Raw genomic sequence first — 23,848 nt, 5'->3', positions numbered from 1 at the left:
AGATGTGTCCTGGTGTGGACTTAAAATCCTGTTACAGCGTTTTGTGGTGTGACCCATCAAAGCCATCAGACTGAGGATAGAGAGCCAGCATGTGAGAAGCAGATTTAAGTCCTTTTAAAATTCCTTTGTCTAAAACCAAACAGTTATTTACGTAGCCATCTCAGAACTTTTATTTTATTTGAACAGATAGGGAGGGATTCTTATCATACAGAGTAGGCTGGTGGGTGGAATTTCTTTAAATCTTGCAGCGAACTTCTAGTATGTAGTAGCTTGCAATTGCTGAAAACCACACCTGTCTCCTGAATCTGTTGTAGCAGATATTCAAGGTTAGTAGTCTTGATTTTTGTCTTCCCTGTCGACATCAGTTCTCATGAACAGATTGCTCAAAGGTATTTTTTTGGAAGTATTATTCAATACTGAATCCACACAATGAGGATTAGGTACTTCAGAATTCATTTCACATTGGACTTAAAAGCAAGGTCAAAGACTCTGCAGAGGAAAGGTAAAGTCACTACACTGCTGACTACAGTGAAGCAAATAAATGTTCCACCCTTATAGCTTAGCTCTAGTAATGCATTTTGTCCTAGACATCCAGCAAATTAAGCTGTTTAAGTCTTGGGCTGTTTGTGAATATATTGGCATCTAGAAGACTGAGATGGATTTTTAAAATGCAACCAAGTATCTACAGAGCACTTGCTTAAGACTTGCAAGAGTCTTCCTTGTGGCTTAGTTTAGCGTTTAAACTTAAGTATCTGTAAGTTATAGTACGCCTCCACTGTATTTAATACTTTTCAGGTTGCAATAACTAGTAAATTTATTGGAAACATTTTTTCATGGCCTCCATTAACCAGGTTAAGCTGTTGGTGTGTAACTTGTGTAACCAGCATACTCCCTTGTACTTAAATAGGCAGGTTTTTATTATCTTTGATTAATCCTCATGAATTTACATGAGGGTAATTTCATGTGCCCACAACCTAAAATTAAAACACCTAAAAGGTGTTGTGATTTTTTTTTTTTTTTTAAATAAATAGCCTGGAGTCTGTGGATATGGTTCAGAATAATTTGTATTTGCATGCATGTGTCTAACCCAAGAGTTATTGTGGTCATATCAGCTTGGGCTTACAGGCAATTGAATTTACAATTGATTGGTGGTGGGTATAAATTGAAATCACTTCTTACATTGCTGAATTGATCTCTGAAGTTATCTCATAACATGCTCTTGCAGCTGTTTACTTCTCTGCTACCCATGTTTTGCAGCCTGACCTAGTGCAGCAAAATCCTGCTCTGACACTCACATTTGCAAGCGTAAGGAAATGAACAGCAAAGTTGCATCAGTGCAAATGTTGAGAAATTCAGAAAATGCTCTCTGAGACTGCAGGCGTCCTGCCAGGTTCTGTGCTAAACAGTTTACCGGGTACTTGAGGACAAACTTGTCATACCACTAGCCTTTCCAGGCTCGACAGCAAACTGGGAGTGACTACAAGGTCATGTTCTGCCTGTAAAGGTTTTCTGTCTTACTCAGATTTTGCTGCTGTTTTCTTTGTTTCGGGTGAATGTGGAAAACAGCTGCACAAGTTCGAGTCCATTGCTTTTGGATAAAATGGCAGATACACTTTGTAGAAAAGGAACCAGATTTATTACAAGATGTACTTTTTATTGAATGTAGTAAGGGTTATTTTAAACAAACAGTTGTAATGGGGTAGTGCAGAACATATTGCTACATGAATTCCAAAGATTGAATGTATTTTTGACTGATTTCCTGAGGAAGCCAGGCTTTTAAAATAAAACCATGCACTGTGTGGTTGCATCTTGCACCCACTGTATGTTCCAGCAACATTAACACACCACATGCCATTTTTAAAACTCTTGAGAACTGGGAATTTAAATTTGTCCTAAACATTTTGTGAAAATAGCTGGATGGAGGTAGGGGACAGACTGTGTGTTGTTACTCTCCTGGTCAGGTAAGGAACAGGCTGCAGCCTGAGCAGCGTACTCTTACCGGGCTATAACAGCTACATGTTGGGGAGGGGAGGAGAGAAACCTCCACTAACACCCAGCCCTTCAGAAAGAGATTGCATCCAGTTAAGTGACAGAAAATCCAAAACTGAGCAGAAGTTGGGAAAACTTTGGCTTGGTTCTGCTGCTCGTGAAAGAATTCTCTTCCATGTAAATTGTTCATTTGTTGTGAAATTGTGCAAAAATAGAAGTGTTCTTGTACAGTTCTAAGTTTGTCTATCCTTTGATGTGTTTCCAAAGCCAGCGTAAATTCAGGATCTTAAATCTTGCTTTGATGTAAGAAAAAAGATGTGGTTTAGTAAGTATTAAAATTAAATCACAGTAAATCACAGGACTGAGGTATTAGTAATGGTTTTGAATAAACCAAAGAACAACATACTATTGTCTTGAATGAAATATGTAGTTTTTCACTAAAACCACTTCAACATCAGAAGGCTTGGAAGCAGGCCAACTTAATGTCATATATAGAAAAGGAAGAAAAGCGTGGGTGTAACAACATTGGGGAAAGTCCATAGTAATTAAGTTAATTGAAAAGACATTAGTGGGTATAAAGCATCTAGTAGTGAAAATTATGAGGAACTTGAACTGTTAGTGTGTTTTGGAAGAAATGGCTTAGAGAAATTGCTTGAGGTGTAGACCCTCAGAGGTCTTTGTGGATGCTTGGTCTCCGAGGAGAGGTTTGTCCCTTAGATTAGTTCTAGCACCGTCCCTGCCAAGACTGTAGCAACTGAGCAAAGGTAAGTAATGAAGCAGTGATTAAAAGATCTCTGTGTGGGTGACTGGACTGGACCAACTGGGCTGTACTGGAGAACAGGAGCAGTGGAGCTGTGTGGTTCTGATCCAGGACCCTGGCTGGTTCCCTGGCCAACTGCAGATGTGTGAAAACATGGCACACGGAGAACCTGAGGGTGTATCTTACGCTCTTGATGGCTTTCTGAGCTGGAGGTGGAGGCTTGGTACTTACTGTCCTGTTCTTCCAGGAGTTTGTGAATGCTGAAAAGTTCAAAATGATTTAAAGAAGTGATCGAACAGTGCTGTCCTGTGGCAAGGACACCATTGTCTCTACGACATTTAGTTAAACTGTGTGCCACTGTTCTTTTGCTCTAAACGTGTCAGTGGGAATTTTAATTTTAGTTTACCTAGTTCTAGTGTTGGAAGAGATAATAGCTAGCCATGAGGCAATGAATAAAATGTAATTGGTTCTCATTTTACAGCCCACTGTTATATACAGCTTCTGTATCATTTCTCCTGGCAGATGAGTCCTTGGCCATTTAATCATTCCTCATCTAAAAGCCATTGCACACATAAAAAAACCCACCAGACCATCTTCAAGATACGGGTGTTTGTTGGGTCTCTGCAGTGGATTAGTGGTTTGGGGGCTGCTTTCTTGCTTTCCTAATGATTTTTAACTCTGTGCTTGCTTTTATGACTGCTGGTGGGCTGTCGTTTACGCAGAGCAGCTCCTTACGCTCCCGAGATCTTGCTTCTGAGTGCTAGTATGTAGTTCAAGGCTAATTGTTCTCTGTGTAAAATTGGAATGGTGTTTCTTCTTGCACAACTTTTAAATCTCTTTATTGGTTATCCTTTTCCATACTGCTGCTGAGACACTCCCTAGCACAGGGCCCGCCTGCAGCCATTCTGAATAACCCTCTGTCATCAACAGACCGTTATATTTCTGCTCACTCCCTTTTCAGTAGTATTTATTGATGTGTTGGGTGATAGGGCTACAAAACCGGTCCCCTTGTAACTTCATAGCAGCTTCCTTCCATGGACAAAATTAATGATTCTTCCCGCACCTGCCTGTTTATAAGCAAGTCTTTATATACGGACTTACCTCCAGACCTCATGTTAAGATCTTGCTGAATGTCTTTTGGGAATCAAAATGAGTTTATATCAAAAAGGTAACTTTCTGTCATCTCCATGCTCTTTGATTTCTTTAAAAAACTCTAGAAGATAAGAGTTTGATTAAAAAAAGAGTATGGCGCCTCATTATAGATGCTAAATGGACTATTCTCCAAGGTGTTTATTTGTGTTTCTGTTTGTTTATTATTCTTCCTACCAATGTGCTCAGCACAAATGTCAGACTACTCTGGATTTCCTCGGATTCATTTAAAAAAATTATGTCGTGCTTACCGCTTTCACATTTCCTAATACCCAGGCAGTTTTAAACTGAGGTTACCCTCCACAGTGAAAGTACAGTAATTTAATACTTAAGTCAATTTAGTTTACGCTTTTTGTTCCATAACTCCTGGGGATGCAGTAGGGATGTGGAAGGTCTGGTGATCTCATTGCTTGTAACTGACTGCGGTGGATGATGGCTGTGGTGGCTCTAGCGGCGAGCTGTCTCTTCCAGCAAGTTAAACCTGCAGCATATGCTTTCCAGAGCTGTTGGAACCACTACTCATGCTGTGCATTAGGTTCCTCCACATGGTTCTGCTAGTCCCTGTGTATCTTGTAATTTTTTTTTTTAATTCTCTGGAGCCCACCTTACAGATATAATTAAAGATTTTTTTGTTGGTAGCTGGAGTATAGATCTGAATGTTGTTTCATCGGAAGTCTTAAGTCAGTCTTAAGTACTGCTTATGTTTTGTGATAGAATAACTTTCATTTGAAAACCTTCCAAAGGAGAAGAAAACTCTCGGGCTCAGAGAAACACCACTCACCCCTCAACCAAAAAAACTCCAGGGCACAGTGATGCCTTGCAGTCACAGCTAGTGTACAGTTTTTACTCTGTGTTTCTCAAACTTTGATTGCAGCAAACCAGAGCAAATCTTCAGCAGAGGCTTGGCTGTGCTTAAACATTTTTTATTTTAATCAATTTTTTCCAACTAGGTAGAGGAAATTAGAAGGGTCTTTAGGAAACAGTGAATCCAGTGTTTGCTAGATGTACAGTGTACTATTTCCTCGTATGATTTAACTTATATTTTATAAATACAAAAATATTTTGTGGTCTGTGTTCATCACACTTTTTTAACTTGGTGCAAGATAATAGTGATGGATCATGGAGCCCTTGCACACACAATTCTGTCATATTACTTGTGGTTTATCAGTTCTTCAGATAACTACCCAGATTCCGTGCGTATATGAGCTTGTCTGCATGTTCCGACTCATTTTGGAGCTTTAGGGTTTTTTCTTCTTTCTGCTCAACATCTAAAAGTTCCCTAACAAAAGACTGGAGGTGATTGCAAAGAATTTCTGAATATGCAGAGAAAAAATCTGATGTGACCTTTAGAGAAATGGAAACAAGGGTGAATTTTAGCATCCAGTCAAGAACAATAAAATTGAAGTTCCAGTCCTTATAAGGATGAAAAAGATGGCACAAGTCACTGAGCTTCCTTTATTCTGCACTAGAACATGATTTAAGCCTTTTGAGAAGCTTACTGAGTTTTTTTGATGCTGTTTTTTATTTTCCTGCATGTCATTACAAGATGTTTTCATAGAATGCTTTAAAAATAAATAAATAAAATTATGGTAATACTATTCTTTTCTAATTTATCTAAGCTATTCCTATTGTATTTTAATTTGCTAATGTGCAAGTATAAATGCTGCTGTTCCCCTGCTGCTTCTTTATTAAGTGAAGATTTGTGTTTGAGGAATGCTTTAAAACAAAATGAAAGTTTATCTGTGGGGTGTATGCTTAAAATGGCCTGTCTTAATTTTTCTCTATTATGTGCAACAGCTATTTTAGTCTTCTCTTTTTCCTATACTTTTGGTCTTAATAATTAAAAAAAATAAATATACTTGAAATCACTTAAGCCCAGATTTTCCAGAACTTTGTAGCCTCAATGAGTAGAGGTCCGAAAGAGAATTCGTTACTGTGTGAAACCAAATTAAATGCACATTTGATTCTTGGAGCTTGTTTTCCCAGGCTGTGTGGGAGATGATTGGGAACCGCAGCAGGTCGTGATACTGGGGATCCAGTGCTGACTGTAACCTGACTGGCCAGGTCCTGCTCCTCAGCTGCCGTCGTAAGGAGGGTGTGATTTAGGTGTACATAGAACTTACTATCTCTGTCAGTGCCACTGTGGGTAATTTTTCTTTACACTAATCTGCTATATATTTATGCCATCCTTATGAAGAAGTTTTTTTGTTTGAAGTTTTTTAATAAGCCCTCGGCAAGGCTGATGGTAACACAGTGTTCCCACCCCATTGCTGTAAAAATCCAGTGTCCTTACAAAGTCTGGCTCATGTTGCCTTTTTCTGAGGGTTTTGTTGAGCCAGTGTGCTATCCTCTACTACTAATGGGATAGTTACCGCTCTGCGATACTGCTGGCATAGTAAGTAAAGCCTGGAGCCACGCTCAGAGTTCAGAATTGCTTTTTCCTGTGCCATAATTCAGAGTCAGACTTTAACATGCTGGTTACTCAATTAAAAAGGACTTATTTCAGTTTTTCCTAACATAGCTATTTTATTCCACATTGTGAAAGTCACAGGATAAGAAAGCACAAGGGTTTTCATTGTGTAGTTTAACTGGCATATATCTCATTCAGTGCTGAGCATCCTGAAAAACACTGTAAACATGCATTGTTGCTCCGTAATTGATCATTATTATCTAATAAAAATATAGAAAAGAAAACAAACAAATGAAGATGTTTTGATTCTGTCAGGAGTTAAATTGTAACAACTGGAATAATGATACGTTAAGGTAGTCCTCCTGGTGAACAGCTCTAAAATAGTAAAAAAGAAATGTTCCTCATCTCTCCACTTTGTGATGGAGACACAGCTTAGCAGAGTTCTTAGGCAAGGCTGAAAATCAAGCCAGAAGCACATGTGTGTAGGTGGGGTAGAGGTTTAAATTTCTCCTGTAATCTCCAGTGTTTTCTCCATAATTCATTTTCCTACACACACACCCCCATTCCTGGACCTTTTAATTTTCTGAATGGTTATATTACTCAAAATTTCTATTTAAATATGTTAAGCTAAATAAAGTAACTGTAACATCAGTCTTTGAATGGATTATGTTTTGCTTGGGCAGACTAGTGCTGTCATTTCGGCAGTGCTGTTTTTCATTGTTTTGTGTGCTTCCAGTGCGTTAAACAGTTCAAAAAAAGTAAATCTTCTGTGATGCTGCTTTGCTGTGTAGCATAATGTGGTCATCCAGTTCTATGGCTGTGAAACTGTTTGACATATATATGTCTATTTTTTATGTCTAAGCCAGAGTTTGTTCCAGACATTCAGAGGAACATGTTGCATCAAACTGGCAGTTGCCCAGTAAAAGGTGGGATCTGAATTAATTCAGTTTTATGTTTTTCACTTAAAGGATGACTAATTCCAGGATTTTTAGTGTTCATCATTAACAGGTCTTCAGACATCTGAGAAACATCTCCGGATGCAATTGTTTGTTTTTTTAAATTATTCTTTCCATATAAGATACTGATCTGAATTCTCTTACTGTGAAAATGGTAGTTAATGTGCTGTAACACCTAAGCTTTTGCACTGCCCTGTGTTGCAGAGTGGCTCTCCTGCATGTTGGTGTTGCTGGTAGAGGTTGTGGCCATCAGGTTTAACCATGGGATGGTTCGCACAGTTGCAGTCCTGGGGACTTGCTGAGATTCTCCTGTAGTGAAGAGGTGGCAGTCAGGAACTCGGAAACGCAGAGACGGGGGTGGTGTAATCAATCCCTGGAGCACCCTACCCTGAATTGGGTAAATTATTCTGTCTGTTGTAGAAATAATCTGTTTCTGACGTTACTGTGCTGCTGTGTTAGAATGGAGCTGGAGGAAGTAGCATGGATTTGCTTCTTTCCAGGGCCAGCTTCACACGGAACCTCTGCCATGCCTTTGAGAAAGTTTTAACCTTCAGCAGTCAGTTTGATGTAACTGACTACAGAAGTTCTGTAACAATTTTCCTTTCGTTTTAAAACCTGCTATTAGGTCTCTTCTCCCCCTTTCCCCACGCCCCCGATTGTTCTGCTCTCTCCATTCTCACAGACCATGCCAGCTAAACTGGCTCGTGGAGCAACAATAATGATTTTGAGCAGTGACCTTGATCCCTTGAGCGGTAGCAAAGTGGTTTGTGCGCTGGACTGGAGGCTCCGGTGTGCCCACAGCCAAGAGGGGTGGTGTGAAACCTGTACATCTTCGGCCCTTGAAACTGGTGGTTTCGTTACTCTTGTTTTTTTGTAACTTGTTTCTTTGTAAGGCTTTTTATATATCTGTTTTTCAAATTTGGGCATTGTTCCAAAAAACACTCTCTTGGAATAATTAGATTGCTTTGATTCCTTTTAATTAAATCATGTTAAGAAGGCTGTGTGCATGGCAAAGTCTCGGGTTTAATGTGTTTTCTGCATTTGGAAACTGGGATTCAAATCTGATCCGAGTCACAGTGCAGCAGCTGCACGCATCCTGTGATGTCCCATTTCTGCAGAGGCTCACCTTGAACAGTAGAGTTGCTTTGAAGAATAGAGCAGAAAAGACTATAAATCATTATGAGGAAGAATTGGGCTATGTTGGGAAAAAATGTTTATACTGAAAAGGGAAATGCAGCACTTGCCAAGGCTTTGGGGTATCTGCCATGGAAAGGCTTTAACGCAGGTTAGATGATCAGTTGTCAGGAAGGGTGTGGAGGCAGTTGATTCTGCGTCAGAATAACGGATAGGGTTAGATTACTTCATGAAATACAGCCCAGCCTTGCTTTCTGAGATTATATGGGACTAAACAATGAGATGACAGGGCACACAATAGGAAACCTTTCAGTTCATTGTATTGTATGTATCTTGCGTATCAACTGACAGTTCTATTGTGAACTTTCAAAACTGAAATGCTACAACTATATTGATTCAATTTTGTTTATTTTATCTGTGGCAGTAACTCTGAAACGGTGAGTTTTTTGCTTTGTGTATGCTGTTTTGCATGTGGAATTCTTTGCCACCCCAACAGCTGTTGTAACAACAAAACAAAACAAATATTCAGCAAAATAAAACTTAATTGTAGATTGTAGGTGGGATCACGCATGTGGCTGCTTCTGTAAGGAGGTATGTAAAAGACAGTTCCAGTATAAAATACTGAACTTTGGAGTAATTTCTTCTGTTGATGAATTTGGAATATACCTGCAGGTGCTAAGTGGAGCAGCAGTGCCAGTGAGTCTCTCAAGAAGAGCAGACCTGTTCCTGTTTGGGGGAATCTTTTACCTGACAGTGTGTCAGATGGTAAGGGTGGTTTTGGTCCCTTCAAAGAGAGGTGGGAGCGAGGGGAGGGCAGATATGAACAGAAACAGACCTGTGATTTCATGGAGAGCTTCCTCAGTCCTTACACAGTGAATTTCAGGCCGTTCCACGCTGTTTGCCAGCGTAATTTTATCCCCTGGCCACTTCTCTCACGACGTTTCTTGCTGGTGCCCTGTGGCTCCACTCCAGTCAGTCTTGTAGAGCTTAATCTGCAAAATGCTAAGGGCCTTAAATCCTGCTTAACCAAGTTATGTCTGACCATTTCTTAACTTCTAAGTGCGCGCCCCTGACCTTGTGCAGATGATGCCTTTTCTCCACTCAGATGAGCACGATTTTTCCCTCTTTACCTTCCTTGCAGCCGTACGCACTAGTTAATGTCTCTTTGTAGCAGCTGGGGAAATCACTGGCATAGTGATGTCCTTCAGCCTGGACTCACCAAAAGCATCACCCCTCAGCATATGAAGTTACTAGGGAAAGCAATTTGGGGATATGTGCCAATATGAGTTGTAAATAGTGAAGTATGAATTTATTTTTATGGAAGCTGTGCCCATCAGGTTTAGTAAGGTATTTTAGTGAGTGACTTTAGGCTTTTGTTATGCAGAATGAAAAGAGGGCAGTATTATCACTTGTAAATAGCAAAGGTTATGAATGCCAACAGATACATTTTTCATATAGTCCGTATCTGCTGTGCTGGATGTTGCTGTTTTGGCATAGAATCGCACGCATGCTGTGGTCTGTCACGTGGAGACTTTCTGGAACCAAGACTGAGGTCTCAGGCTGCAGGGATATAAAAGATCAAGAGTTGAATTTTATAACTTTAATGGGAAAATAGGTTTATCCTTGGATTTTTTAAGAGGAGAAGAATTCATCTCCCTGATGAAAATGCTGTAGGGCTCTAGCATGCATATGTCACCTTGCTGGGCTGAGCGCCAGCGAGGATGGAAACCTGGCCCGGCTTCCAAAGCTCTTTTTCTCCCCATTGCCCATTAATGGTTAAGCAACATCAGCAACTTAAATCAGTTATTCTCAAATTGTCACCTTTAGCACTCCACATTTCTTCCTTTTTATAGGACCTAATCCTGAGGTGAGTTTCCTGAACTCAGCATCTGGCAGGGTTGAGCACACCAGCGTTTGGAAGGCGGGTAATGAGTCAGGTTCTGGTGTCTTGAAAAAGCACTTTGTCACAGAATTGCTGAGCCTCTGCAGCCCCTGCTCTTTTGAGCATCGCTTGGTGATAGCCTGGGAAATGGGCCTGTAACTTTGACTTTTCCCCGTTGAGTTATGTTTTGGCCCCATTCGAAGTAAAAGAAAAAACTTGTCATTAGGTGATGTTTCCAAAGCACAGCCAGTAATTTAAACGCAAAATCCACAGAACTGTGGGAAATACTTTATGTAGCCAATACATACTGACATTTCCCAGTGGGATAGAGGTTGATGAACACAGTGAATTGGTTTTCCCCCTCCAGACAGACTTGTCTTGGAGAGGTTACTGCTATCACCTGCTAATCAGTAATCATGTGGGTGTTTTATTTATCCTTCGAAAGAAATAAATCCCTCCTGAAACAAATGGGACAATGTCTGTGCTTTATTGCTGCTGCTTTTAGTGTTGGAGCCCTGGTGTCGCCAGCACAGCCCCTCTGGTGAGGCTGGGTTAGGAGCTGACTAATTCAGCTGTAACTCGGCTTTATTTGCCCACTGACAGTTTTCCTCTGGTGTTTGTTCTCCCAGCCCTGCTTGTTACACCGGTAGTGCCAGCCCTGCGCTGCTGGCTCCCTTGGACCTTGCTCACTCATCCTGGTGACAATGACGCTGAGCCGGTATAGATCCTCGTAACAGTTTCAAAATCATATAGCCAGAATGTTGCACTTGTCTTGAAGAAGAAGATGATACGGTTTTGATAGATTGCATCTTTAGAGAATCCCCATTTTCTTTATTAAAGTTGATTGCTTTGATTTTATTGTGATAGGAAATTTGGAAATAATTTGGAAAGTAATTCTGAGGGAGCATGTCAATAGGCAATCAGCATAACTGCTTTAGAGTAAAACTGTCTCACTTTACATTTCAGCGTTAAGCATGGTTAATGCTAATGTATACAGCAAAAACATCTGACTAATACATTTGGTATTCAGCCCCAAAGTGTTTTCTTTTCCTGTTCTGGGTGCCAGAACTCTTGTCGACTGAAACTCCTCCTGTTTCCTGCAAGTTTGTCAATACACTGTTTTGTCAATCCAGAAGTTTCTGACACACTGAAAATTGAAATGTCTTAAAAATTAACATAATAACTGTATTTTTAAACAAGTATACAGGAAAAAAGGTTGGATGAACCAATGAGTATTTCATAAAAAGTGTGGCAATATTACATAAACAAGCAAAACTTTTAATTTTGCCTGTGTGAGCAGAATAATGACGATGGTCTGGGTCAGGCTGCCACAAAGTTACTGCTTTTGACAGGAGCTCTTCAGTGAGACACTGAGGTGATCAGAAAATCAAATTCACGCCAAAAAGCCAGCTGACATCACCATCAGCACTTTCATGCTTGTCCATCATGCTCTGGTCAGGCTTTTTTGACAGTTCTAATGCTACAATTGCAACATCAGCTGGGAGCAACAGATACAGCTGGGCATCATCTGCAGAGGAATTGAAGTCTAGATTGTCTTGTCTGATAATTGCATCAGGAAACACAGACTTCTTGCCAAACACCATAAAATATCAGTCATCAACACATAATGGAAGGCAGGGAAGGCCAGCATGGTCTTCAGATGCAGTAACAATCCGAAACTGATCAATAGCTCATGAAACCAAAGGGAAAACAAAACATAAAGCCTTGTTTGTGTCCGTGTGATTTCAACAGAAGCTTCTGAGGTTAAGCCCAGCAGACCTTTTGAGGGTTTCGGTTAGGAGCTCTGTTACCTTTTGCGCTAACTGCTGCTTGAAAGGATCTGTCTGGAAATGGAAGGGAAGGAATACAGCGTGCTGCCAGGGAAGACAAATGAACAATGATGGAAGGAAATAAAGGAGGGTGACGAAAGGAAACTATTCATCGAAAGGGTGGTGATGCTAAAGTGCAAAGAGCTCATATGAGAACTAAACCTGTGTTTAAAAAATGCTTCTTCATACTGTAAAAGGAAAGATAAAATTGTTGAATTGGTGAATCCTCCTGGACTTCAGCTCATCTGGGTGTCAGCCGTGATGAACGTGATGGGACACTGTAGAGGTGGTCATCAGTAGTGTGCTTTCTGCTGCTGGGTAGGAGTGGCAGCCCATGGCTTAGCAAGGTTTTTATGCTGTTTCTCTATGTCCTTCTAGAAGACCTTCTTTTTCTGTAGTTCTGTTCTGGAAGGAGGCCTTATTTGTTTTTAACAGTTATTAAAGATAACACCCTGTCCCACAGAACATCACATAAACCAGTAAGCTCCTCCTCTTCCCCCACCACTAACTCCCCATGCCCCAGTCAGATGCACAACATGTCTTGTAACAACTGTATTTACTTTCCTGGAGTTTTTTGCATACCAATGAAGAAAGTCTTTTTAGGGGGAGCGAGGAGGGAAAGAAGAAAAAAAGACACCACCTGGTCTAGTCTGTTACTCAGATGCCTGTTTCTTATATGCGCCTGAATGATGTGTAATAAACACATGCCTGAAAGTCCTGAGCTTACAGGTAGGACTAAGACTGTTGGCATATTTACAGGCTCCCTTCTGTCCTTTTTATTCTTCTCAGCCTTGTGTTTCTTAGTGTGTAAATGATATGTTTACAGTTTGGATCTTTAGGTCTACATGCTTTAGTTTTAGAGTATGAGTTCACCTCCATTAATTGCGAGTTGTATTTAATATTTATGCTGAAAGGACGTGAGAATTGTTCAGATGAGTGTGTTCTCCTCTGAAAAAAAGGAGCTGAAAAAATTACCAACCACTCTGGTTATAGTATCTTGTAAAGATGCCAGCAGGCAGAATGTAATTAAGGTGCACATTTTTGCAAATCAGCACCTTCATAACAACACTGAAAGGAGAGAGAAAAAGGTGTGGGGGGTTCTGTGTTAAGATTAATATAGCCTCTTATCTTTACTTAATGCGCAAGTTCCCAAAAAGGATGAGTGTGTCAGATTGTTGGTTCTTTCTTACTATTTTTTTCTCCTTTTCACTTGCTTTGCTTCATTGTTGTAATCGTGTAAATGATGCCATTCATTGTATCTGTCTTGCCTATTGGCTTGAGATGCTGAATGTTAATTGAGCAGCATGATATCTGTTTTTCAAGCTTCATAGATAAGCAAACCATTTTTATATAGAAGTGCTTCATCCTCTTTTACTATGTCATTTTAAGACTTTCTTATCTTTGCCTGTCATAGGAGAAAACCTAAAAAGCCCAAACTTCTGAGACCTTGATCTAGTTTGTAAACAGGCTTTCAACAGCAGATGTTTGTAGAGGCACGCAGTTGTCCTGCTCTTAAACTTGGTTCTTTATTTCAATATATTGACTTCAATTTTTTTAAGCCCTTGTGATTCTGGATTCTCAGTCTCTCTCTGCAGTTCTGGAGAAGAGAGGAAGAAACAGGCTTTTGTCTTTCAAAGGACAGTTGAAAGACTTTTTGTTGTTATTTGGCCTTGCTTCAAGAAAATGCACGTTTGAGTATGACAAACTAGCTACTACATAGGCATCATGAACTTAGTGGAGTAAAAATGTTTTCAAGGTATTGAGGGTTTAACAGTTTGTTTTCTTTTTTTCTCCAACACAGAAATGTGCTCTTGATTTATATGCTTGTAGAGTTGTATAGCTAGGAATGATAATGTAGTACCTACAGCCAAAGCTGTGATGATATTGAATATAAAATTTTTCTAAAGCAAGGGCTGGTTGCCAAGGGCTCTCAATCAACTTTCTTTCTTTTTACCCAGCTGCGTGAATATCAAATTCCTGGGACTTTTGTGCACTTTTGTCTTGATAGTGGTGTTACTTAAAAGTGTAAGCTGGTTGAGGTGAAGTTATGAAATATAGTTATCTGTTTTATTAGTAAAAGGGGAGCTAACTAGTTGGGGCTGAGGAAGAGAATGAGGCTGCTGCTATTCTCACTCCATGAAGGGACAGCTGTCTGAACTTCTTCCCTAGCCTTCGGTCTGGTACTCTCGTTCCTTTTAAGACTTGAGGCAAGAGCTGTGTCCCTTTTCCTGATGGGAGGGGAGAGGCATTTCAGAATGAGATTTGAGGTTTACAGAACATGTGATTTATACAATTTTCTGTTGTTAAGAGGGAATTTTCTTCAGTTGGAGATGTACAGCCTATGAATTTGAGGATTAAGAGAGTTGTGCGGGGTTATTTTTGAGGCTGGCTAATGTTGAAAACATATTTGACCTTCCTAAGGCTTTTAGAATGTCAATAATCCCCGAGTGAAACCTAATGGAGTTTAGAGACGCAATAAACTCACTCAAACCTGAGTTGTTACTGTATGTGTATGTGCAGTCCCACACACCAGACAGATTTTGTTTATTTAGCTCTACAGTAAATATTTTCCGAAGTAACCCGTTTATATACATGCTTCTGACTTAACTAGGTGCCTGCATCTTAAGTAGATTTGTTTCTATGCTTAAAATGATTGTCTTACCTTTTATCTAGGCAAGGTACAAGCAGAGCCTTGATCCTACGGTGGATGAAGTTAAGAAACTCTGCACATCTTTGCGTCGAAATGCCAAGGAAGAGCGGGTACTTTTCCACTACAACGGACATGGTGTCCCCAGGCCAACAGTAAATGGGGAGATCTGGGTCTTCAATAAGGTAACGTCTTTGCGAAGCACTGCTGAACAGCTGAATCTTTTTCACTGCTGTGTAAATTATTGACGTGTTCTGTTAGAGCACAACTGTATTTTCAGGGCTTAAAATGGGTTCACAGGTATTTGTTTGGTTCCCTGCTGACAGCTACTTGCTTGCTTCATGTTCTTGAAGTTCTCTGAGACCAAAGAGGTTGTCCCTCACCTCCCAGCAGGGCAGGAGGGTCTTCTCTCAGATGCACTAAAGCTCATTTGCAAAACACTGAAAAGCTAGCTACTTCCACTTGCTTTGTTTACTTTTCAGAGGTAGCATGCCAGCTCTGTCGGGAGGCTCCCCGGCGGGCTTGCCTGTGCTGCTGTATGTCACTGACTGATTATTAAGTTCTTACCATGAAGTTTACGCTTCAACTGTCTACTGACTCTGAACAGTCACTGATCAAACTACCTAGAGATACTGTATGAGGACAATAAACCATATGGCTAGTTCTGCTTCCACAGCAGAGTACTGAAGAGCCTCTGAGTATAATATAATAGGTATATTTGATTATTTTAAAAGATTTTTGTTACTCCTGCTTAGCTATGGTTTGTACAGCTATGTAGATCACATGCAGTGCCCTTCGAGTGATTCCAAGTGTGACCTAAATGTACTTCGCTTTCCCTTTAGTTAAGCTATTTAGTGTCTGTTAAGGGTAACTGATTTAGAATGGAGTCTTAGGAAATTGAGAGATACTGCTGAATAGTACATTCAGCTGACATAAGACTTGCATTCATTATTATGGATACACTCCTATTTTTTTGGGGGGGGGCTTATTGAGCTTCTTTTCTCATACTTCACATGTATTATTTTTATAATTGAATGATTGTTCACTGGTAGTTTGAAAGAGAAGAGTGGAAGGGAAAGGGAGAAAGTGCAAGAGGGCATCACTTTATTCTGGTACGTATTGGAGACTTGATTAATATTCAGACTAATAAACAATTGGTCTGAATACTAATTAATTTTGATGCTGAATTTGGTGTTTAAAAATAAGTAGGAGTGACCTTCTTCTTACTTAACAGCCAATGGGTAATAAATAAGCCAGAAAGAATGCTGGGCAGAATGTGTTACACATGGAAGAAGAGGAAATTACTGCTCAATGAAGAAGTTGTGCGTTGTGCCAGATGCTTTATTAAGAGCTTACTGGGTGTTTGCCAGTTTGCCTGCAGTATCAGCTGGGGTAACGTGGTGTGGGTGCTACTGGTCATTAGGAGCTGAGGTGTCTCTGACTTACCTTACAGATAGTGGGGAAAAAAAATTGTCCCAGAAGTTGAATTCTTCAACTTCAAAAAAAGGAGAAAGTTGAAACTTAGTAATTTTTGCACCATGTTACCAAATACTGGCTTTTTTAAGAAAGAAACAATCCGGAGTGGAAGTTTTCTTTCAAGCAAAGGATTAAGTTTAAGGAAATACTGGAGGGGGAAAAAAGATCAGCAGTGTTTAGAAATCAGTCCAAAGGAATTCAGAAGGCCTAATGAGACTCCGTATTATAGCCCTCTTGAATTGAAATAGTAGAGGTACTGAAATTTGACTGTGCTGACATTTTAAAATTAGATTTAAGATGCCCATGCATGCATTTGAATTCTTGGTTATAAGAGCATGAAGGCAGAGCTGAAAGGGACCTTGAGATCGTCCCAGTGAGGGGCCAAAAAGGATGAAACAGGCCTTGCTTGTGGATACAGGCTGACCTGTGTTTGGCGAAGCAAATGAATTTTTTTGGATTTACAGTGACTTCCCGTGGGGTGAGGTTGAGTATCTTTCTCCTGTTCCCCAGGGCATGTGGTCCTGGTGAGGCTCATCAGGCTCGAGCGAGGGTTTGGTGTGGGACTGCAGGGGAGCAGGGGGCAGCGGGGGCAGACAGGGGGTGTTGACATCTGTTTCACTTCAAGGAGAGGAGACAACAATGGCATTTTAAGAGTCTATCAAATACTTCAATATGCTTTTGTTCTCGGTGTGTAGGTGCTCATTCTTCCTTTCCCTTTTTTTTTCTCCCATAAAATCGGGGTGCAGCCATTACGGGGCGGATGACAGAGGTGGTGGCAGAGAGGACTTCTCCCACTGCGTCTGAGCAGCTGGCGCTTCCCTGCGCTCCTGCAGCCCAGCCTGCACGCAGCACGGGCTGCCAGAGCTTCCCGGGATGCGCAGGCTGGCAGACCCAGCGCCCCTTCCTCTCTGCCGGCTTCCTGGGAGGGGAGGGGAAGTGAAGTAGCTTTGCAGTGCTGTTGGTAGCGACTATTGGAGAGCCTGGAAGGACTTGGTACCTGTTCAGATTTTTCTTTTTCACCCATGCCTCCTGTAACAACCAGCCATTTTTGGAAATCTGCTTCTGCTGTCACAACACTTAGGTTGGTTTGTTACTTGTGTTTTGTGAGAGGTGGTGGCTTTCAGCTCTTTGTGAAGCGTGTGGTGCCAAGAGTGTCACAGTGTTGTCAGAATATCCCAAGCAATTCTTTGTTTGGGGTTGGAGGAGGTATGCTGCGGCTGGGCGAAAAGGACGTGGCTGTTCATGAGCATCTCTCCTGTAGCACCACAGATTATTTAAATCTCTCAGCGTGTGCCAGCAAGCTATCGGAGACAGCAAACAGAGGCAGTGGTGTAGGAGCACATCGTAATGATGCTGGAGAAAGTTCATAGTGTTAGATCTTCATTAATATCTTCCCCTTAATTTCTCAGGAGTTGGTATTTTAAAATTAATTTAGACCTCTGCCCTTGCACAGTTGGTGCTCTGTCTGAACTGATGTTTTTAAAATGGTAATTATAAGGAGAATGCTTCTCTCATATGCTTTATTATCTGCTCCTCTGAAAAACTGTCTGCTTATGTAGCTGATTGAATTAATTGACAAAGGGCCTGGCAGATGGACTGACGTATTCTTGAAGGCATCCCAGGAACACCTAGCTGGGTACCCCTGCTCCGGTTCCGTGATGGCAGGGTTGGTGCTGCCCAAGCATTGTCCCCCTGTCCTGCTGGGGGGAGACCCCTGAATTTGCAGCTGACCTCTGCACTGTAAGAAGACTTCCTTGCGTGGCAGTAGCGTATGCAGGTGAGATGAAGGATGGTATATTTTGATGTGTAGATTAAAAAGATAAAACCTTCAGGAAGTAGCACATGGCATGATGCACTTCAGCTGCACATCTCGGCCGCTTTGTTCAGTTAACAGGGTTCAAATGCTGCTGGAGGAGCGTGTGAAAGGGGAAGTAGTGTGGTGCGATTTGGATAAGGCACTTGGATAGCTAGTAGCTTGGTATTTAAAAACCAAGCCTGCCTTGTCTCTCTCCTACAGACAGGTTTTCCTTGAGTTTAACTTTTATAGATTTTGGCAAGTTGTGCTTGCTGTAGTATAAATACCTCTGGTTACCTTCACCTTTCAGTGTTCACCTATGAAGCAGGCCTTTCCTTCTGATATTTAATCCAGCTTGACAGTTGAAGAGGACAGTAGTAAATAAATAAGCGGATACTCATCTGCATTAATTTTACTGGAATTTAAACCTGACCTTCTATATACACTTTGTAGAAAAGGAGACTGTAGCAAGGACTGTCTCTGGCTGCGTTGCCTTGCAGCACAGGGTGAGGTGCCTGCTCCTCTTCCCCATGCCCTTCCTCCAGCTCCGTAACTCCGTGGGGTCAGAGACAGCATTAAGGGAGGCAGAAAGTATTTTTAGTTGTAATTTTTTTTCCCCTAGCTTTTAATCATAGTGCCCAGTGAATGCAGTGCTGCTCCAAGGCAGCATGTCAGGGCATTTATAGTGGTTTAGTTTGTTAATTTTTGCTTTGCAGCTCAACAAAACGTTCCTGAACACTTTCTGTTAGAGAGATAATAAGATTTGTAGAAAGAACTGGGGATGGATTCCCGTAGGTTCATTGCCACAAGGTTCATTTTCCGAGATTTCTGATGGATTCCGTGAAGTTCAGAAATCCCAGGACAGAAGCTGAACACAGCAACCTTCTGAGGAAGCTTTTTAGCTTTACAGAAATCTCTCTAGAGAATACTCTTCAAGCAGCGTTTCATCTTTGATAGGAAACGGAAAGAGAAATTGCACCGTGCTTTGGAAAGAATGATTATTTTGAAAATGCCATTTTCCTGGGTCTGTTATGTCTTTATTGTTGTACAGAAAGATGTGAAATGTGTGCATTTCGGAAGCAAATTCTGCTGCTGATGTGAGAATACGAAACACAAAATGTGCATTATCATTCTGTTCGTATCAAGTCCTTTTATCACTCATCCTGTCCGCAGCTCTGTTGGAACATTCTCCATTTGACCAAATAAGGGCCAGAAGCTGGAGTTCTTCGTGCTGTTGTCGGTGGCCGTGGCTGCTTGCTTTAACTGGCTGCTCTTGTTGACGGGCCTTACAAGCCAGTACTGACTTTACGGAATTGTACGTTATTTTACTGTAGGCTTCCTGCTCTGCCTTGCTGTGCAGCATTGGTGTACAAAGGAAGGGTTGAGACAGACCGTGTGAACAGGTTAATTTGGCATTATCTGGTGTTTTGCGAGAATTTGAAGATGCAACAACATGCTTTTTGTATATTTATTGTGAGCGCTGCTGTATTAATAAGCAGCAGTCTTCCTAGTTTTGCTTGCTACTGTTTTCTGAGAAAATCACCATGTGGTTTCAAAAAGGTAAAAATCAATCAAACGTGTTAATTCTGAAGTTCTGGGGAACTTCTCTGCAAAACCTGAAGAATGTGTTTGGGTTTTTTTAAATATGAGTTGTTTGTTAAGCAATTGGTTGTGAAATCTGTTCAAAATCAGTTTCTAGTTTAGTTGTTTGTTGTGTCATTCCTTTGAAGAATCACAGAGAGATGGCGGGAGCTGTGTTAACCGAGCAGAAACTTTCTTGCTAAAAACCAAAGACAATACTGAGAAAAACAAAACATATGGACAAGTTCTTTCATACTCACAGCCCCAGCACGGCAGAGGCAAGATGAGCAAGCATCAAAAGATCACTCTGAGCAACCATGCTAGAAAACTATTATTTAACACCCCTTTCTTCTTCAAACTGTCTCATTTACATATCATTAGCAAATTTGATAAATTATATATGACCCCTCCGCGTAAAGTTGGAACATAAAATTCTGGTTGGAAATCGCACAGTATTAATCAGAGCTATAATCCAATCTTGACTGTAGCAGTATGTATTATAAAGTTAAAACAATGCATGCCCATAAAATCTTGTTCATTATATGTGTCAGAGCAGGCTTTTTTATATGTAACTTACTGCAGTTGGAATATGCTTGAACTGAGTGATGTCCCTAAAAAAGGTCTGGGCCAAGGGTTAGTTGTTCATGTATGGTTCCATCCTGCAACAATTTGCAAAGCTCGTAACTCCCTAAAACTTTGATTTTTATAAACAGTTTTTCCTATTAAGTTTAATGAAGCAGCCTAAACTTTTATATATGGGCAAAACTGAATTTTGAAATGACTTACTATTTCCTACCTTATCTAACATATGGTTTATGATCACTTCTGCCTTTATATATGCTGATACGTGTCCTTGAAAATCTGGTTTTTGTAAAAGTTTACTGGTTTTATTACAGCTATTTTAAGTCTATTGAATTTAAATGGGAGTTATGATCCCATCCATCATTCTGCTGATGTTAATAGGAACATCACGGCTTTTACGGGAGATTTTGGGTGGACACGAGGAGGTTGCCCTCTGGCTGCAGATGGGAAGGGTTATGCAGTCAGCCACTGTCTGCTTGGTAGTGACTCTTTGCAGACTTAAATGGCAGAAATCGGCTTTGGTTTGTATTTTCAGTTCTGCTACTTAGTTTAGGGGTGGCCCTTCACAGCTAATTTTAAATGTCTGATTTTTGATCCTCCTTGGATTTGAAGAAGCTCTTGCCTCCAGTTATCTGGGGGTGTTAAGGTAGAAGGCAAGGAACAAAATACTTCATATCTACAGAAACTGAATTGTTGGTACCTCACTTTGTTGAAGGCAGGATTTGTTGGTTTTAATTTTAGTGGATAATTTTGAAAGTTGCACAGAAGTTAAAGGCTGTCGTAAAATCATGAAGCATCTCGTTAAACTAAGATGGGGTAGCTGCTGATGGGCCACATAGTCTTAATTATCAATCTTGATTTATTGGTGGAGTTTTCAGTTGCAGACGTTTGATGTTAAATTGAAGACAGCTGGTTCACATCCTTTATCAGTGCTGCAGAAATTTGAGATAAAATTGGACTTTGGGGTTGTTAGCACATATCAAAGCACTGCTGAGTTTTAGAATTTTAGTTTAGGGTTTAGTGTTTCAAGCAATACCACAATAAAATCTACTTGTCATTTGTGTTGGAGTTGGGTTCATAGTCCTCATTATTAGTAGATGTTGATTGGTATTTGTATTGATTAGTATGCCAATGTTCAATCTAGGTTTGATTTTCAGAATTGGGATTTTTTTTTGGTGTGCATTTTATTATCTCACCCAGGAAAGTTCTGTTGCTTCTGTCTCTTTATAACTCTGTGTGTTTTTTTTCTTGTTACAGAACTATACTCAGTATATTCCTCTCTCCATATATGACCTGCAGACTTGGATGGGCAGTCCTTCCATTTTCGTCTATGATTGCTCTAATGCTGGCCTTATTGTCAAGTCATTCAAACAATTTGCACTACAGAGGGAGCAAGAGTTGGAGGTGAGATCACAGTCTATTGCAAAGGTTTCATTTGTGTTTGTGTCGCAGGGTTAAATTTAAGCTTCCTTTGCTATATACAGCTGAAAAATGTGTTTAAAACTATGTTGGAAGGCAAATTAATTTGCAAATAATTTTGCCACTCTGGTCTTTCTGCTTCAGTTTGCGATCCTATTAAACTTGGAACAATTTTTAATACAAGTGCTAATTAAATGGTAATGTTAATAGTATCAGTTTGTGCCCTAATGGTCTTTTCTGCTGAGACAAATGCAGAGGTGAACTAGACAAATTTATTTTAGTTGCAAAAGTCTAGTATCTGGGTATTTATTTGAATGCAGTTAGAGTTTTGTGCTGTTGAAATGTATGTGAAAATGTGAAACAAAGTAAAATAAACCTGATTCACAGCGGGATTGTCACTGGTGGTTTCAGTTTCACAGAGTGCTTAAGTTGAATGTGTTTCTAATGAAAAGCTGTCTTCCGTTGCAAATGTAATTACTAATAAATTTATTGAAGGAAATCTGAAATGCAAAGTGGAAGGTAAGAAGTCAGGATTCTTTGTGCAGCAACTTGGATTGGCAAGGCTCCCTACTGCCAGAAATTCCTGCTAGCTTTAGCTTACATAGAAAGCGCATTTTTTAAAGGTTAGCTTCTTACACTCTCACACTGTATTTAAAATAATAAAAAAAAAAAAACCCAACTTCAAGGAAGGAATATTAATTAATCAGGCAACTGACTGTCACCAATACAACCTTCAAGTAGATATTAACAGTATCTCTAGCTATAATGCCTTACATTCCAAATTCCAGTTTTTGGAGTGGTGACTCTTTTGGCAGGTGGAAATTCCATTCTACAGAGAGAAAACAGTCTAATAGCTTGAGATATGTAGATTATTTTCATTATTCCTTCTCTTCAACCGGTGATAATGCCATATTTTGTAAAGATAAGAAACTTCCCCAAATCTGTGGCTTGGGTGGAACACAAAACTGCCAGACACAGATCAAGAGATGCCTTTTGAAGGTTACCATCTTTTTAAGTCAAGGAAACTGTCTGGCCATCACATTCTGTTCTGCTTTTCCAAGTTTTCCTATCAGCCTGCAACTTTCATCGTGATACTGTTTCAGAGTCTCTCTTGTTCGTACAATGCACTCTTCTGGATTTGTTTTGTTTTCTCATGCTGTAGTCAGCCTAACTTTACCTTCCCTTTCCCTGCTTTCTTCATGAATTTCCTTTTTTCCTTGGCTCTTGCTGAGTTCTAGAATGACTTTGAAGCTGTTTTGGAAGGCAGGCAGCCGCGGGGGTGTCTGTTGGTTTCTGCTGTGAGACAGATAAATTGCTGAGGGCAAGCTTGTGCAGGAAAAGCTTCTCTCTGCAACTGAGACAAACCGGACTGTCTGCACACAAGGGCGGTTGGTCACAATGGGAAAGATGAGCACAAGTAACCATGTCAGTCTTTATTTCACCAAAAGTACTAAATTCCATTTCCTCTGTGGGTTTTTTTTTTTTATTAGTCTGTGAAATATGTGAAGTTACGTGGGAAAACTGCTTTTGCATTTCTTCTCTTTGCAACACAGGTTAAAACTATGAGCTAATTTGATTATGAAAATACTTTCAGGCTTCTATGTTATCTTCCTTTCTGTATCTTTAGATTTCATTAGCTACTGATGATGTACTGAGATAACTGCTTATTACTAGTAGAAAGCAGAAGACTTGGTAACAGCACTAGGAAGGTGCTTACAGTGTCATACAAAGCATGGACAAGAATTCATTTGGAAAACTATAAATCATTGAATTGTTCAAATTCATGAAAAGTGAAGTAAAGCTGGAACTGGTACTCAGTGCTAGAGTGATCAAGATAATTGTTAGCCCATCTTACTGAAAGGAGATTAGAGGAGCTTGTTCTTCTCTTAATCTGACTGAGTGAAGGCTGAGGGAAGCCATGGCTGGTTGGTTTTGGTGGTGGGTTTTTTTTTTGGGGGGGGCTCTGTTTTCTGTGGATAGTGCGGAGCGCTGGCCATGTGCCATCAGATTATATGTAGTTCCACCAGAAACAGAAAAATTAATTATAACGTATTTATAGGTATGTTTGCAACCCCATTATATTGGGGTTTTGGGCTGGTACTCTTTCTTAATGTAAAATCTCAGTCTTGTTCAGCCTCCAAAGAGAGGAAGCACACAAATTGATGATAACTTGGGGGTGGTAGAAAAGCAGTTAGCACTTCTCTAAGATACCTGAGAAAAAATAATGTAGCACTGCATG

At 40.3% G+C, this 23,848-nt stretch overlaps 1 protein-coding gene across 4 annotated transcripts in view; it reads left to right on the top strand.

The window, feature by feature from the left end:
• The window catches only part of RPTOR (regulatory associated protein of MTOR complex 1), a 156,790-nt gene that overhangs the window by 29,089 nt on the left and 103,853 nt on the right, over positions 1–23,848 (top strand). For all 4 annotated transcript variants that reach the window (XM_040582170.1, XM_040582169.1, XM_040582168.1 and 1 more), the window contains exons 4-5: positions 14,783–14,941; positions 21,448–21,594. In XM_040582170.1, coding sequence (XP_040438104.1) covers positions 14,783–14,941; positions 21,448–21,594 — 306 coding nt within the window. The remainder of the gene's footprint in view (positions 1–14,782; positions 14,942–21,447; positions 21,595–23,848) is intronic.

This window comes from Falco naumanni, chromosome 1 (genome assembly GCF_017639655.2).
Source record: "Falco naumanni isolate bFalNau1 chromosome 1, bFalNau1.pat, whole genome shotgun sequence".
NCBI lineage: Eukaryota > Metazoa > Chordata > Aves > Falconiformes > Falconidae > Falco > Falco naumanni.
The sequence above is the reverse complement of the archived record's forward strand: the minus strand, read 5'-3'. Positions and strand labels throughout refer to the sequence as shown.